The sequence below is a fragment of the Amblyomma mixtum genome, chromosome 5 (genome assembly GCF_055824585.1).
Source record: "Amblyomma mixtum isolate Tamu chromosome 5, ASM5582458v1, whole genome shotgun sequence".
NCBI lineage: Eukaryota > Metazoa > Arthropoda > Arachnida > Ixodida > Ixodidae > Amblyomma > Amblyomma mixtum.
The window spans coordinates 82,063,959-82,078,257 of record NC_143016.1 but is presented as its reverse complement, the minus strand read 5'-3'; the positions used below and the strand labels follow the sequence as shown (position 1 = coordinate 82,078,257).

General features: G+C 49.6%; 1 protein-coding gene across 1 annotated transcript in view; it reads right to left on the bottom strand.

The window, feature by feature from the left end:
• Nucleotides 1–3,182: 3,182 nt before the first annotated feature.
• Pmvk (Phosphomevalonate kinase) overlaps nt 3,183–14,299 on the bottom strand; it is a 35,312-nt gene continuing 24,195 nt past the window's right edge. The window contains exons 3-5 of the mRNA XM_089545303.1: nt 7,449–7,512; nt 6,558–6,849; nt 3,183–3,558 (exon numbers count right to left, since the gene is read on the bottom strand). Coding sequence (XP_089401429.1) covers nt 3,422–3,558; nt 6,558–6,849; nt 7,449–7,512 — 493 coding nt within the window. The 3' untranslated portion in view covers nt 3,183–3,421. The remainder of the gene's footprint in view (nt 3,559–6,557; nt 6,850–7,448; nt 7,513–14,299) is intronic.

The window sequence follows — 14,299 nt, the reverse complement described above, 5'->3', positions numbered from 1 at the left end:
AGTGGCAAAAAAGCCATGAAATGCCGGACTATCGGATTTTGCTATAAAAAAATATTAATAGAGCTCTCCTCAGTGCCCCTTTAAGGAGGAGCTTAAGTGTGCCCTCCAATGTTTTTGAGTCTATGAGGAACCAACCAAACGTTCTCGTATAGTTCGTCTTATCTTAGAATTTATCTTAACCGAGTTGTTCTTAACGGGTGTCTACTGTACAATATAGTTGGTTAAATCAAGTCTGCAGTGAAGCTCTGCCTGCATTCAAAATAGTCCATTGTTGAGGCTTTCCTTGTTATCTAAACAAAAAGCCAGTCTCAAGGCGAAATTATAAGTGTAAGAATTTTGAGGAATTTCACTTGTTTATCAGAGTGAAACATTAAAATGTTGCTTCTGTTAACTGCTGACACTGTTAAGAGAATTACAGGACTTCAACGGCCATTGTTGCCAACTGCTGTTTTCTTAAGTTGCATGCTGCTGTATACACCTGCCATGTGCAAAGTGCACTTTTTTTTCTTTTTAGAGCCCTTGTAAAGGCTTCTAAAAGGGAGTGCACAAATTATGCAGAGATTTCGCGTACACGTCCTAAAAACTCTAAAAAAGGTCATAACGCGGAATGTATACGGTGTACTACCGCATAGAAATCGTCTCTGCAACTCGTGCTCATCGCTGGCCGAAATAAAAGTTTACCTCCATTGGACTTTAGCTGGCCCCTTCAAAGCTGGAAGCCCTCCTAATACATCCTAAAGGACCTCGGACCAAGGTCTAAACTTTCTGGAACCCCTCTACCCTGGAAGAAAGAGGTTAAATACCTTGGCCTAGTGATCTGCCACAAACTCGGTTGGATTCCTGCCGAAAAAGCCCTCCTCCCAAAAGTGAAACATGCAGGCAAAGCTCTGTACAAACTCCTTGCGCATGAAAACGGCTGCAGACAGACTTTGCTGTCAAGCTCTTTGAGGCAGCGGCAACCTCTGTCCTAATGTATGCTTTGCCATTAGTCAGTCTGCGGCCTTCAACGCGGCCTACATGTCATTGATCGCCTGCACTGTGCCTCTGATGGAATGGCCCTACTGTCAAGGTTCAGAGGCAATCAGTTATTAGGAGCGGGGAAACTGTGTACGGCATATGATCAAATCATCGCTCACCCCATCCACTCCATAACAGTCCTCCCTCCACAGACTATACGGTCCTCCCTGGTGACCTCCACCCAGCTGCTAGGGGTCACTACGTTCTCCTGATGCTTTAGTCTAATAGGCAAGCTATGCCCTACTTGAGAGCTTAAACACAAAGTCCTGATTTTCACAGACGGCACAGTTCTGCCAACCGCCGGGCTGGCCATAGCAGCCTGCTTCATTCCTTCACTTGCCTTTTCACACATCTGCTGCCTGGACTTTCCAGCGAGCTCTACAGCAGAAGAAATGTCAGCAGACACCCTTGAATCCCTCCACCTTACTGCCCCTGTTGCAATACTCTGACTACAAACCTACTTTATTAAGCCTAAGACAACCTAAGAACCCCCCAATCACAGCCACAGTTCTTGAACACAGGCTACCATGCCTCGAAGACAGGGGCCTTCAGCTCTCTTTACACTGGATCTCCTCACATACAGGCATTCCAACGAAGAAGTAGATGCTTTGGCAAAGGCAGCCCATAATGAAGACCCTCCTATATCCCAAACAGTATCTCCCTATGACTATTCTTGCTGCATCATAAGAATTTTGAATTTCTTTGGAGGAGAAATTCGAGGCCCGTGTACTGTGCGATGTCAGTGCACGTTAAAGAACCCCAGGTGGTCGAAATTTCTGGAGCCCTCCACTACGGCGTCTCTCATAGCCTTAGTCGCTTTGGGACGTTAAACCCCATAAACCAACCATAAGAATTTTTATTTCCTACCATCCTGATGCCAGGATCTCTACTAGGTACCATTTCAAGCCCCTCCCCAAACAAGGACTCTCCAGGAGTGAGCATTCACTACTGTTAAGAAACGGAGTAGGCTGCAGCTGGACAGCGTCCAAAAGATACTTCCGTGGCCTGGCCCCCTCTCCCAACTGCTGTTCTTGTGGCGACACAGAAACCATCGGTCACCTTCTCATGGCCTACCCTATTTATTACGCCCAGAGACTTGTTCTTCTAAAGGAATACCACAAATTAGGTCTCCTTACCATCACGGAAACACGAATTCTTTGCCCCACCAAGCATCAACTTCAGGCCCTACAAAGCCTTATTGAGTACTTGAACACCACAGGCTTGTCCATGGTGCTTTAAACTCTGTGTGGCCTTTTCTTTTGTCCCTGGTGTCTGCAACCAAACCCTAACCCCTCATTCCCACTCCCCAAGTGCTATGCAATGTTCCTCTAGAGCAGGGGTTCTCAAACTGGGTTCCGTGGAACACAGGGGTTCCGCGGGCTGTCTTCTTGTGTTCCGCGAGAACCCTCACCGGCCCTGACCAGACAGCTGATATGAGACTGGCTCTGAGTGCTACTGAGCCACGCTTTGACTTGCTCTTAAAAGTGAAGCTGTACCACCCATCACATTAGTATTTGTATTAATCTGTGCAATAAACATTTAACTTTTGCAACTCTCTCTTTGCAAAAATGCACTCGACAACATTGCTTGTAAGTGAGAGCAGGGGGGGGGGGGGGGGTTCCCTGGAACTTATTGAAGGCTTTTGGGGTTCCTCCAAGCAAAAAAGTTTGAGAACCCCTGCTCTAGAGGGTATACAAATACCACACCCATAACCCTAAACCCCACTCGCTTGTCATCTAAGTTACTAAGCAGAACAATACAATTTTAAAGCCAGCAGGCAGAGGCAAATGGAGATACAAGGCGATAAAACTGCGCCCTCACGTGCGGCCCGGCTGAATAGCGGCAAACAGAACAGCCAACGGTTCAGTAGTTTGATTCTGGCACAACGCGTCCTTCAGAGGTTACCGGAAGTTTGCTCTCGCAGCCGTTCATGAGGGAAAGCGACCACAGGGGCGAGCGAGCCACGTAAACGGCGCGCAATTGACTTTTTCTTACCGGAAGCAATTTACAAATGAATCACCGACTTTTTTTTTACACCACCCACTCACCTTTCGAAAATGCACCCGGCCACGTGGCCGCACCTATCTTCTCAAGCCTGGAGAAGATAGGTGGAGTAAGATGGAATAAATTTCCTATATGTTTTACGAAATAATGAGCCGCAGCACTGCAGGTATTTACACGTGTTTAATAACATGACAAAAAATGAATTGCTGGAGGAATATGTAGAAATATAATCTCAAAGCACAACTTTCAAAATGTTGATTGCCTTCGCAAAAGCTTGGAATGCTTCATTAGACATCAATACGAATGCAGAAGCTGATTGTAATGAGCAGTATAGATCCAGTTTCATTGATGAGACTTGGCACTAGCAGAAAATGCAGTCTTCAAAGATGCTTTTGGCACATTATAAACAGTGCTCATGCACGGCTCTAAGAATGGGTTCCAGTTGGCCTTCCAAGTCGTCATCATCGTTGTTGTTGATCACAAAATCCCAGTTGTCCATGTGGTCGAGGCCGCACTCCGTGGTAGCGTCATCGATACCTAGAGGGAGGAACCATAGTTGCACATAATTTACTACCGGCTGGATGGTATTTACACTGAAAGCACGCTTCTTTGTTTCTCATTTCTACTGCTAGTGGTTCCTTGGAAGGAGCATACATCAGTGCATTTTTGTAGCGTAGCCATTCTCAAAAGTATGACAGCACATTAAACATCTAATTTGAGAATGGACAAGGCAATGACTAAAGGGAAGGTGGAGTAAAATATTGCCCGGTAAAGCCATTGCGAAACATAGTTAACTTAAGAAAGGTTTATTTGTCTCAAAATCTTTCCTGTAACCATTTTGTTAAACAATGTATCTTTTTTCTGCCACCACTGTGGCCAGCACGATGGGTATGTAGGACACACAGCACTCTTAAAGGTGCACTGAAGAGGATTCTGAACTTGTCTTTTTGCCGCGGGAACTCGATCTACACGTTCGTAGCATTCTTAGAAACTGCAACTTATTGCCCTGTATGGCCGATTTCCCTAATTAAATCGAATTAACGTCCGGCTCCCGCCCTTTTTTTTTAATTCTGCCTCGTACGATGGGCGGAGTCGACCAACGCGTGAAGTTCCTTTCAGCCAGCTCCGTGCAGGCTTTGCTTTCGCTTTATTTTGTTTTTTAGGTTTCCATGAATAAATAGTTTCATTTGCAGATAATATAGCCGCAAAATAAGCCCGAAGAAATAAAAATACGCGCGGACTATTTGCTACTACGGACTACTGCGTATTACTCCGCCGATGGCAGAGCGGCAAGCCGCCACGGGACTGGGTGAAAGGCATTCCACGCGTTGGTCGACTCCGCCCACCGTACGAGGCAGAATTAAAAGAAAGGGCGGGAGCCGGCCGTTAATTCGATTTAATTTGGGAAATCGGCCATACAGGGCAATAAGTCGCAGTTTCTAAGAATGCTAGGAACGTGTAGATCGAGTTCCCGCGGCAAAAAGACATGTTCAGATTCCTCTTCAGTGCACCTTTAAATTAGAAATAGTGTCCACAAGAATAGCGACCATAACTGCAGGACTGCACTAACCACATTTTTTTTTTTTTTTTTCAGCATAGCTAGCAGTGAGTGAAGCAGCCTTTTACTTATACCGTTTAAATGTCCTCGGTGTTTTTTAATACAGCCTCTTGCGTAAACCATTACTAAATCTGATAATGTAACTCTTATCCAGAAGATGCAGATGTATTGCACCTAATAATCATGAAGCAGTCAAAGTGTCTTAGAGTGAACAAGCACCAGCTCTCCTGCGTCCCCCTCGCCCGCAAGTGAGCATACTGTCGGGCTGACCGGATCTTATGACCAGAGGAGGCACATACTCCAGAAACATGAATTAAAGAGGTTGGGGCACTCCTCCTCGGTGAGAAATTTTCTTTTGGAAAACCGTTAGAGACCTAGCCTTTTCAATAACGAGTCCTATAAATGCATTGCGCAAATAGCACCCCTCTCCCCTCCCCCTCTCCAAGAGTCGCCCATAAATCCGCCCCCAGTCTAGAAAGCCCACCCTCGGGCACGCATATAGCCACTCTCTGAACAGCCCAGCAGCTCTGTTTAATAGATGCGTTCATGTACTGTGCGAAGTTTGAAGCCACATTCACCATGATCATCAGGCTATATGCATCCACTGCAGACAAGCTTATACAGGCCTGTATAAGCACCTCCTCTATCTCTTCATGACACCTTATGGTGCCCGCCGTGAGACAAGCACTATGCCTTTCTTTTCCTGATAGCTTCCCTCACTCGGTCCTCCCCTTTCTAAGGTTGCATGTATGACACAGCCCTGAAATACGTTCGGCTGCTGACGGGAGCAGATACAGGGTGCACGGGGGTGTTTGGCTTATGCTGCAGCCATCGTCATCGCTTCAGTGCAGTTCAGCTCCCCTCATCATCACGAGGCAGTGATAGTGGGCCTTTTGGTGCCAGTTGACATGCCTGTGCATTTTCCTTTTCTCCCTTCGTACAGCCTCTAGTGTCCACTTTTGGCTCACCTAGGGAGAATTCAAATCAGCCATCACAACAATGCAGCCGGAATACAGCGCCGAGCCTCGAGAAACTTTCCCTCTACAGCAATTACTGTAAACAGCATGACCATGCAAGCATTAGAATTGTATGTAAAAAGTAATTGATTACTTGTAATCAATTACATTTTTGTAATTTTGTAATCAATCACATTTTCAAATGATAGCGTTCGGGTAATTCAATTACTTTTTTCTACAATTGCCTCATTGATTACTGGTAATCAGTTAATTTTCCCAAAAACAAGTTTTAGTCAATGGTAGAGCTTTGAGAACCGCAACCTGACCATAAACACTGGTGCTAGCGGCGAGATTTCCTTTGTTTCTTTCATGACAGAGTGACCGCGTGCGATCATGTGCGGACCAGAACTGGGTCGCAGCTGTCTCCTATACAGCAGTTCTAGGTTCTCGTCCCAAGAAATATCACGTGATCGCTCTGTAGGGACCCATCCGTTCTGTCAGAAGGCGCCACAACGTATCTCCCACTAGAGTTGCCTCCCAGTACTACACTCAACTCGGAGGCTTCTGTAAAAAGCCTGGAGGAACAACGAAGCATGGCATTTCATAGAGGACTTGGACACTGTAGCATCAAACCATGGAACAACTACGAGCTAGCACGCAAGGTTCCCTCCAGCGCGTACATTGAGAGACTGCTCAATGTAGCTGCTGACTACTTCATGAGGAAATGTGGGACGACAACTTCAAAACAGAACTCCTCTTGAAAATTAACAACGTGTAACATAATAGCAAGCAAGCTGCAGTAGTTCATTGTAGTCCGAGTAAATCTGTGTTATGGCAACAAAACTTGGAAGGACAATAATGCAGCAGTAATCGACTACTTTTCTGTAATCGTTCACTTACTTTTCTAAGGTTCTGACTATAATCAGTTAAGATGGAGTAAATGTAATAGTAATCGGTTACTTCTTCTCTATAACGTGTGCAAGACTGGCAAGCGCCCCTCGTTGAGCAAAGTTCCTCCTCACCCGGGGTGTGCACCCATCCGCGGTCCCGGCGCGTGCCCTGGCGCGCCCTGACGCGCACGGTGAGCGTGGGGCAGGCGAACGTCTCGCGGAAGTACTCGACGTCGCTCTCCCGGCGGGCGTCGCTCACCATCCACACGGGGAACTCGGGCCGGCCCCTCTTGCACACCGCCAGCCGGCAGAAAAAGGACAGGTCTTCGTTGCGCCGCTCCTCGCCCCAGGCGACCATTTTGGCGCGGTACAGCTCCTTGTAGTCGGAAGAGTCGAGCAGTCGCTTGTAGTCGAGGTTGTGCTCCTGCGCACGCCGAGAACACCCGTGGCCTCTTACGCAATCTGTAGCTTACCGGCCAGCGCGGGACATTTGCTGTTCTGTGAACCAAGCAGCCGCCAACGCGTACACTGACTGCACCCTTCTTTCACTCCCGGCCATTTCTTTCATTCCCTCACGGCGCCGCGGTTGAGGGGCCATCGAGAAGTGAGAGAGGCTGATCGATTTCCTTTACTCAAAAACCACTAATTCGCTATTAATATATGTTTAGACTGCAATGAAAGAACGTTGCCAATTACGACCACCTAGGCGCATCTTTCCTATTTACTAAGAGGGCTGAAAACGCGGACACCGTGAACATTTTCGGTTCGAGAGTTACATCGTCTTAATTACCCAGTCAAAGCCAGGGTGAAATTATGTGAACTTAAACATAATACTCTTGAAATTTCTGCCGGAAAACTGTGCGCAAGAAACCAGCTGTCATGTTATATGTGCATTCTTGACTAAATACAATTAATATGCGGCATGCATCTTCCTAGGCGGCGCACATGCTCACGAATGCAGCTCACAACTGATCAACATCAAAGCCAGCAATACGTTCACCAGCCAGTTACACTCGTTCTTACCTTGGCGTATGCCTCTTTAATGGGCTCTGAGAGACGCAGTATTGTGCACTTGTCATCACCGATTCTGGAAGAAGAAAATTTTGGCGGTCAGCAGTTATTTCTTGCTTTGCTGAGCTCATGTTTCGATACCACTACAATAAAATCTCTTCCAAGCCTGAATTGGTACAGTGCTCAGACCATGCGCGCAAAAGCAGGCGTGCCGACGTTTGGAGAGTCCGTCCCGTAGTTTGACCAATGGTCATTCCGAGTAGAATTGCGGAGGTGGTGGTAGTGGTGAAAACATATATTTAATCAGAATTGCGGAAGCGGCATCTCAGGGGGCACTTCGACTGTCTGAAGTGCGTAGAGGCAAAAGCGTTTTCCACACCACTTTCACTACCTCTGTAGCACTGTAAAGTCACTGGAACTCTGAAAGTACCGCAGCTGTTTTCTCTTCGCCGCCGCGCCGCCTATTGGCCAGTTGCGATCACGTGATTAGGCACCTCCATAGATGGTCCACTCGCTCTAGGAGCCGACGGGGCGCAGTGCTTCCGATGGGGTTGGACTGCGTGTTTTACGAAGTAGCACGTTCAGTATCGCATCTGTGTGCGTGCGTGTCTGTCTGTGTGCGTGTGCGCGCGCGTGTCTGTGCCTCTATCTGAGCGTATGTCTGCGTGCGTGTGCGTGTCTCTGTGCGCGCGCCTGTATCTGTGTGCGCGCAGTGTGCTGCGCGCGCGTTTGTCTGTGTGCGTGCGTGTGTCTGTGTATGCGTGTCTATGTCAGTGCATGTGTCTGCGTGCGTATCTGTGCACCGCGTGTGTCTGTGTGCGTGCGTGTGTCTGTGTATGCGTGTCTTTGTCAGTGCGTGTGTATGCGTGCGTATCTGTGCACCGCGTGTGTCTGTGTATGCGTGTCTCTGTCAGTGCGTGTGTCTGCGTGCGCATCTGTGCACCGCGTGTGTCTGTGTACGTGCGTGTGTCTGTGTATGCGTATCTCTGTCAGTGCGTGTGTCTGCGTGCGTATCTGTGCACCGCGTGTGTCTGTGTGCGTGCGTGTGTCTGTGTATGCGTGTGTATATGTGCGCGCGTGTCTTTGTGCACCGCGTGTGTCTGTGTGCGTGCGTGTCTCTGTCAGTGCGTGTGTCTGCGTGCGTATCTGTGCACCGCGTGTGTCTGTATGCGGGTGTGTGTCTGTGTATGCGTGTCTCTGTCAGTGCGTGTGTCTGCGTGCGTATCTGTGTGCGCGCGTGTCTTTGTGCACCGCGTGTGTCTGTGTGCGTGCGTGTGCGTGTCTCTGTGCGTCGTGTGTCTGTGTGAGTGTGACAGCTATAAATGTCTTCGGAGACGTTGCTTTACGAGATTTCGGAGAGCTCGTCAACTTTAGGGTCGCCCAACTGCCTCCCACAAGCCTCCGACCGGCTACTGACCACACGGAGGGAAGAACAGGCGGCAGGCAACAGTAAGCGTAAAGGGAACGTTTTATACGCAGCAGACTTCCAAGTGAACCGATTTACTAAACGTTTTGTTATATCCCGCTGGTAAGTACGCAGCCTGCCGGCTTTAAAGTTTTCCGGGTACCGAAAACATGCATTTGCGAGCCTCTCGCGGAAGCGATAGGACAAGCCTGCTTCTTGCGTTGTTAGCTCACACCCATGGGCTCAAGAATACGAGAGGCTGCGCAACTGTCGTGCAACGCTTTCAAGGTTTTCGAAACCCTCACCTCATCTAAGCTCTCAATCATGAATAATTTCATTAATTTTTGCGCACAACCGATGAACAAGGCCGCCGCAAGGGAGACTTTCTTCGCCTAGCAGACGACGCGCTCGCCGCGCTGGACCACCTCTGGCAACAACACCCCAATGTTGCCTGCGCGCCGCCCGCTGGTTGCGGTACTTTCAGAGTTCCAGTGACTTTATAGCACTGGTGACACACACATCACTGGATGACGTCACACATAATTGAGTACTAATTACCAAGTAATGACAAATTACTATTTAATTGAGAAATACTGATTAATGACAAATTACTAATTAATGGCTAATTTTTATTCATGACTAAATACTAATAAACTGATAATTAATGACGCTTTCGCTTCGTGTTTAGCGCTGCCAGGGGGTCCACGGAACTGGAACGCCACCACTCGTTCCGCACAATGCCTTGCCCTTTGAGGAAAGGAAATGGCGCAGTAATTCTCTGTCATCTGGTGGACACCTGAACCGCACCGTACAGGAAGGGAGGAAGTCAGAGTTAAAGAAGAGAAAGAGGGACCGTAATGGAGAAAGTGAAAATTGTATTTGAGGAAAGCAAATTACGCAGTAACTGTCTCACATATCTCGATGGACACCCGTCATCCGTTTGTACAGGACGGGAGTAAGTGGGAGTGAAAGAAGAAAGAGAAAGAGGGGCGTAATGAATAAAATTAAAATTGTATTTGAGGAAAGGAAATTATGCAGTAACTGTCTCACACTCGCGCATGCGCAGTTGGGGCTCTCCGGTACTCCGCGAAATCGCTCACACCTAGCATAGTGTTGCTTCCGCAACAAAATAGTGCAGTCGTATAGTTTCGATTTCACTTTTCAGAGCTTCACTCTGGACCGTGGCGATGGCGGCCACACCGCACATATCGACCTGCCATCTGAGTATGCTCCGTCTTTCGATTGCAACTAGATAAAATATAACTCTACTGAGATACCATACACTTGCGACCACCTGTGCATGCATATCGCGCAAAACTAGCTGTATACAGTTTAGAGCGATATGTATGCACAGGTGGTCGTAAGCGTATGGTATCTAAGTAAAGTTATATTGTAGCGTGAGCTACATTGTCCACAGTATCGCCGTTTTGCGTGCTCTTTTGCACGACCATACTGCGCATGCGCGAGGAGCAAGTGACGTACGTCACTACGCACAGCTGGCGTGGGTGGTGGTGGTGGTGGCGAAAAACATTTATGTAGATACACTTCAGGAGGTTATGCATGAGCTGACCCAGAGGGGGTCAGCCCTTACAAGTACTAGGTGGAGGACCCTATACTCCGTTTCATACATCAGGTGCAACGCTGTCAAAGCTAGCGCTCTTTTTTGCGCAGCCTGCATCCGTGACAGAAAATAGTGCGTTGCTTGTGGTCAGTGAAAAATAACAAATGCATTGCCGACAGGCTTCGTGGGTAATACATTTGTCATCAGCGTGACAAAAAACGATGATATTGCGAATGAATCGGTCGAGATCTGTGATTTTGTATTTTGCGTGTGTCGTCTTTTTCCATTTCACGTTTTCGCTGTCCCCGCTGGCCGCCGTGTTTACTCTTTCTGTCCGCCTCCCTTTTACTTTTGAGAAAATGGCGTCCAGCTCAGCGGCGTGACGACAATTTGGACCAATCTGAAACGCGGACAAATACGCCTTGCTCGTCAGTAAATTGGTTTTTGAGGAAAGGAAATGTATCTGTCATATCTCGGTGGACACCTAAACCTCGCCGTAACGGGAAGGGAGGAAGATGGAGCGACGCGTTAGACCGCACGGCCACAAAACAGCGCGGAGGGATACACCTCTCTTTATTTTTTTCTGCGGACTACTTCCGTAGCCTTCACCGCGTTGCACATGATGTATGAAACGGAGTATAGTTCGGGACCACAGTGGCGTCGGCCCCCGCCCGGGCTCGCGCGACCAAGACCCGTTGAGCCTGCAGGTCAGAGCAGCCGAGCAGGGTCGCCTCCCAGTCCTCCCGGGTTGGGTTGGGGTGAGGGGGGATAGCAGGGTTGGAGGGGCAGGCCCACACCATGTGGTAGATGTCCGAAGACTTCTCCACACAGTGCGTACAGCTGCCCGAGAAAGAAGAATCCAAGTGTTCGAGAGCTGCCGGGCACAGCAAAGAAGTCGCTCCTCCGCCTTTGAGAGACCTTTACACGGGCGGGGATAAAGACCGTGGCCAGATTGATAAAGTAAAGTAAAACAATGTCTTTGGAGGAGTAAGCGGGAGTGAATTCGAATTCCTGATCGTCGGGGTCGGAAGGGAATGTTCGGTGAGAGAGCTCGCGGGCGGCGGCGTCAGCCTCATTTCCCTCAAGGCCCATGTGAGCAGGAGCCCAAATGATACGCCGGTGAGCGGGGTCCCCTGTGTAGACGCTGTTTTGGAGAATGCGGTAGGCTATATAACGGTACCCAGCCCTGCTCGACGTTCCGACAGGCCCCTCGCGAGTCGGAAATAATTGTTTTATTGCGAAAGCAATACTACTCGCACTTTCAAACCTTCGTGTCACCCGGCCGCAGTTACGTTTGACCTTTAGCGGAGTGAATATGGGCGACCAACTCGCTCCTTCAGATAGCCCGGCCAGTTACGCCGCGCCGCGTACCTGTGGCTCTACTGCCGCTGTGACGTCACACCGGCTGTAGATTATGGGCGACCAACTCGCTCCTTCAGAGAGCCCGGCTGCAGTTACGGTGTGTTTGCCGCGCTGCGCACCTGTGGCGCTACTGCCGCTGTGACGTCATACCAGTTGTACATTATGTTTTCTTTCTCTCAGTCACAACAACATCAAAAACAAAATATAAAAAAATACCGAAGACGCTTTGAGTCGTCGCGCAGCGGCGGCCGGTAGCCACGCGTGACCTGTAGACGCGGCGCACTGCGTTCCTTCAGTTGGAGGCGCTGAGCTTTTGCTTTCGCAACCTACCAGGCTTAACCAAAGCTAGGCCCCCGCCAGTTTTTACTGCGAAAGCAATACTGCTTGCACTTTCAGCCCGTCGCGTAGCGAGGCCGGTAGCTACCAAGCCCGGCCTAACTCCTGCCACGCGCGGCGCGCTTAGCGGTCTGACGTCACAGCTGCAAGAGCGGGGCTCCAACTCGCGCCGTCGCGTAGCAAGGTCGCAGCTACCAAGCGCGGCCTAACTCCTGCTCCTGCCACGCGCGGCGCGCTTAGCGGTCTGACGTCACAGCTGCAAGAGCGGGGCTCCAACTTGCGCCGTCGCGTAGCGAGGCCGCAGCTACCAAACGCGGCCTAACTCCCGCTCCTGCCGCGCGCGGCGCGCTTAGCGGTCGGTTCGGGTGTCCACCGAGATGACAGAGAATTACTACGCCATTTTCTTTCCTCAAAGAGCGGTTCGTTCAAAGGGCAAGGCATGGCGCAGTAATTCTCTGTCATCTCGGTGGACACCCGAACGACAGGAAGGGAGGAACGCCACCACCCGTTCGGCGCGATGTCTTGCCCTTTGAACGCAACGTTTTTTGAGGAAAGGAAATTCTCTGTCATCTCGGTGGACCCCCGAACCGCACCGTACAGGAAGGGAGGAAGTGGGAGTGAAAGAAGGGGGAAGCTTCTAGACAATCATCCGTTAGCGTCAGCCGCTCATTTTGGCGACCGAGGCACGCATAAATCTCCCAGCACGTGGGGGCCCTCGTGTGGAGAGTATAATGCCATGTGAAACAAATGGGCAAAACTTTCATAAATAAGCTTAAGAGCACTACCAAGACACACCACCAGGCAAACCAGGCGCAGCCAGGGCTATTGCTTTCGCAACCGGGCTTAACCAAGCTAAGCCTCTGCCAAATTTTTTGAATTGCGATCAGATAAAGCCAACGCAATGGCGTCCTCCTTCGCGTGTGTTATGTCACGTGCTCGGAAAGTAAGGCCGTTCACTGTTTTGGATTGGCGGCGGGGCACGCCATGTACCGACCCCCACCATGGGGGATGGTACAGCCTTTGTCAAAAGTTTGGAGCCCAGGGGGTTTGCTTCTGAGCCACACTGTCTGGTTCGTAATGCATCTCCAACGCTCCAAATTTGCTGAAGGTCCGATGACTTCTGGTTCTGCCTCCTCCAATGGGTAGGGCTGCCACGAATGTTACAGGAGTCCCACTGAGAGGCTTAGAAGCAAACCCCCTGGGCTCTAAACTTTTGACAAAGACTGTACATGGCGTGCCCCGCCGCGCGCGCGCTCGCCTTCCTTTTCTTAAAATGATCGGAGTGTAAAACGTTGACAACGTCGACGCCAACGAAAACAGTGACCGCCGACGGCCTATGGCTTCAGAGCCGCGTTTCTGGCACAATGCTGTCAATGCCAACCCATGCAGCGCACACCTGTCACTACCGCCACTTAGCGTAAAGCACGGTTGAGGTGTCCCCTGTTACAAGAGGGCAGGTTATGCGCCTTCCCTCAGGTTCAGGTGTCCATCGAGATGTGGACACCTCGCCCTCACCTCATGCTGCGTATATCCTGGCATAGCAGAGCTAAGCCGCTGCCAGTTTTTAAGGCGAAAGCCTTTAATGCCTCATCGTTGTCGACAGAAGGCTGTCAGTAGAAGCTTGTTAGCAGAGGTGTCACGCTTTTTACTGGTGTCCACCGAGATATGTAAGACAATTACTGCGTAATTTTGTTTCCTCAAAAAATTGGTTTTTGAGGAAAGGAAATGTCGCAGTATCTGTCTCAAATATCTCGGCGGACACCTGAACCGCGCCGTAAGGGAAGGGAGGAAGGTGGGAGTGAAAGAATAAAGAGAAGAGGTGCCGTAGTGGAGGTCTCCGGAATAATTTCGACCACCTGGGGATCCCTAACGTGCACTGACATCGCACAGCACACGGGCGCCTCTTGCGTTTCGCCTCCATCGAAACTGGTGCCGGGCATCCTCTGGTTTCCTCAAAGAAAATTTTCATTTTCTTCATTACGGCCCCTCTTTCTCTTTCTTCTTTCACTCCCACTTCCTCCCGTCCCTTAATTAAGGCACGGTTGGTGTCCACCGAGATATGCGAGACAGATACTGCGCCATTTTTTTCCCTCAAAAACCAATTTACTAAATTTTAGAGGCCCGTGTACTGAGCGACGTCAGTGCACGTTAAAGAACCCCAGGTGGTCGAAATTTCCGGAGTCCTTCACAACGGGGTCC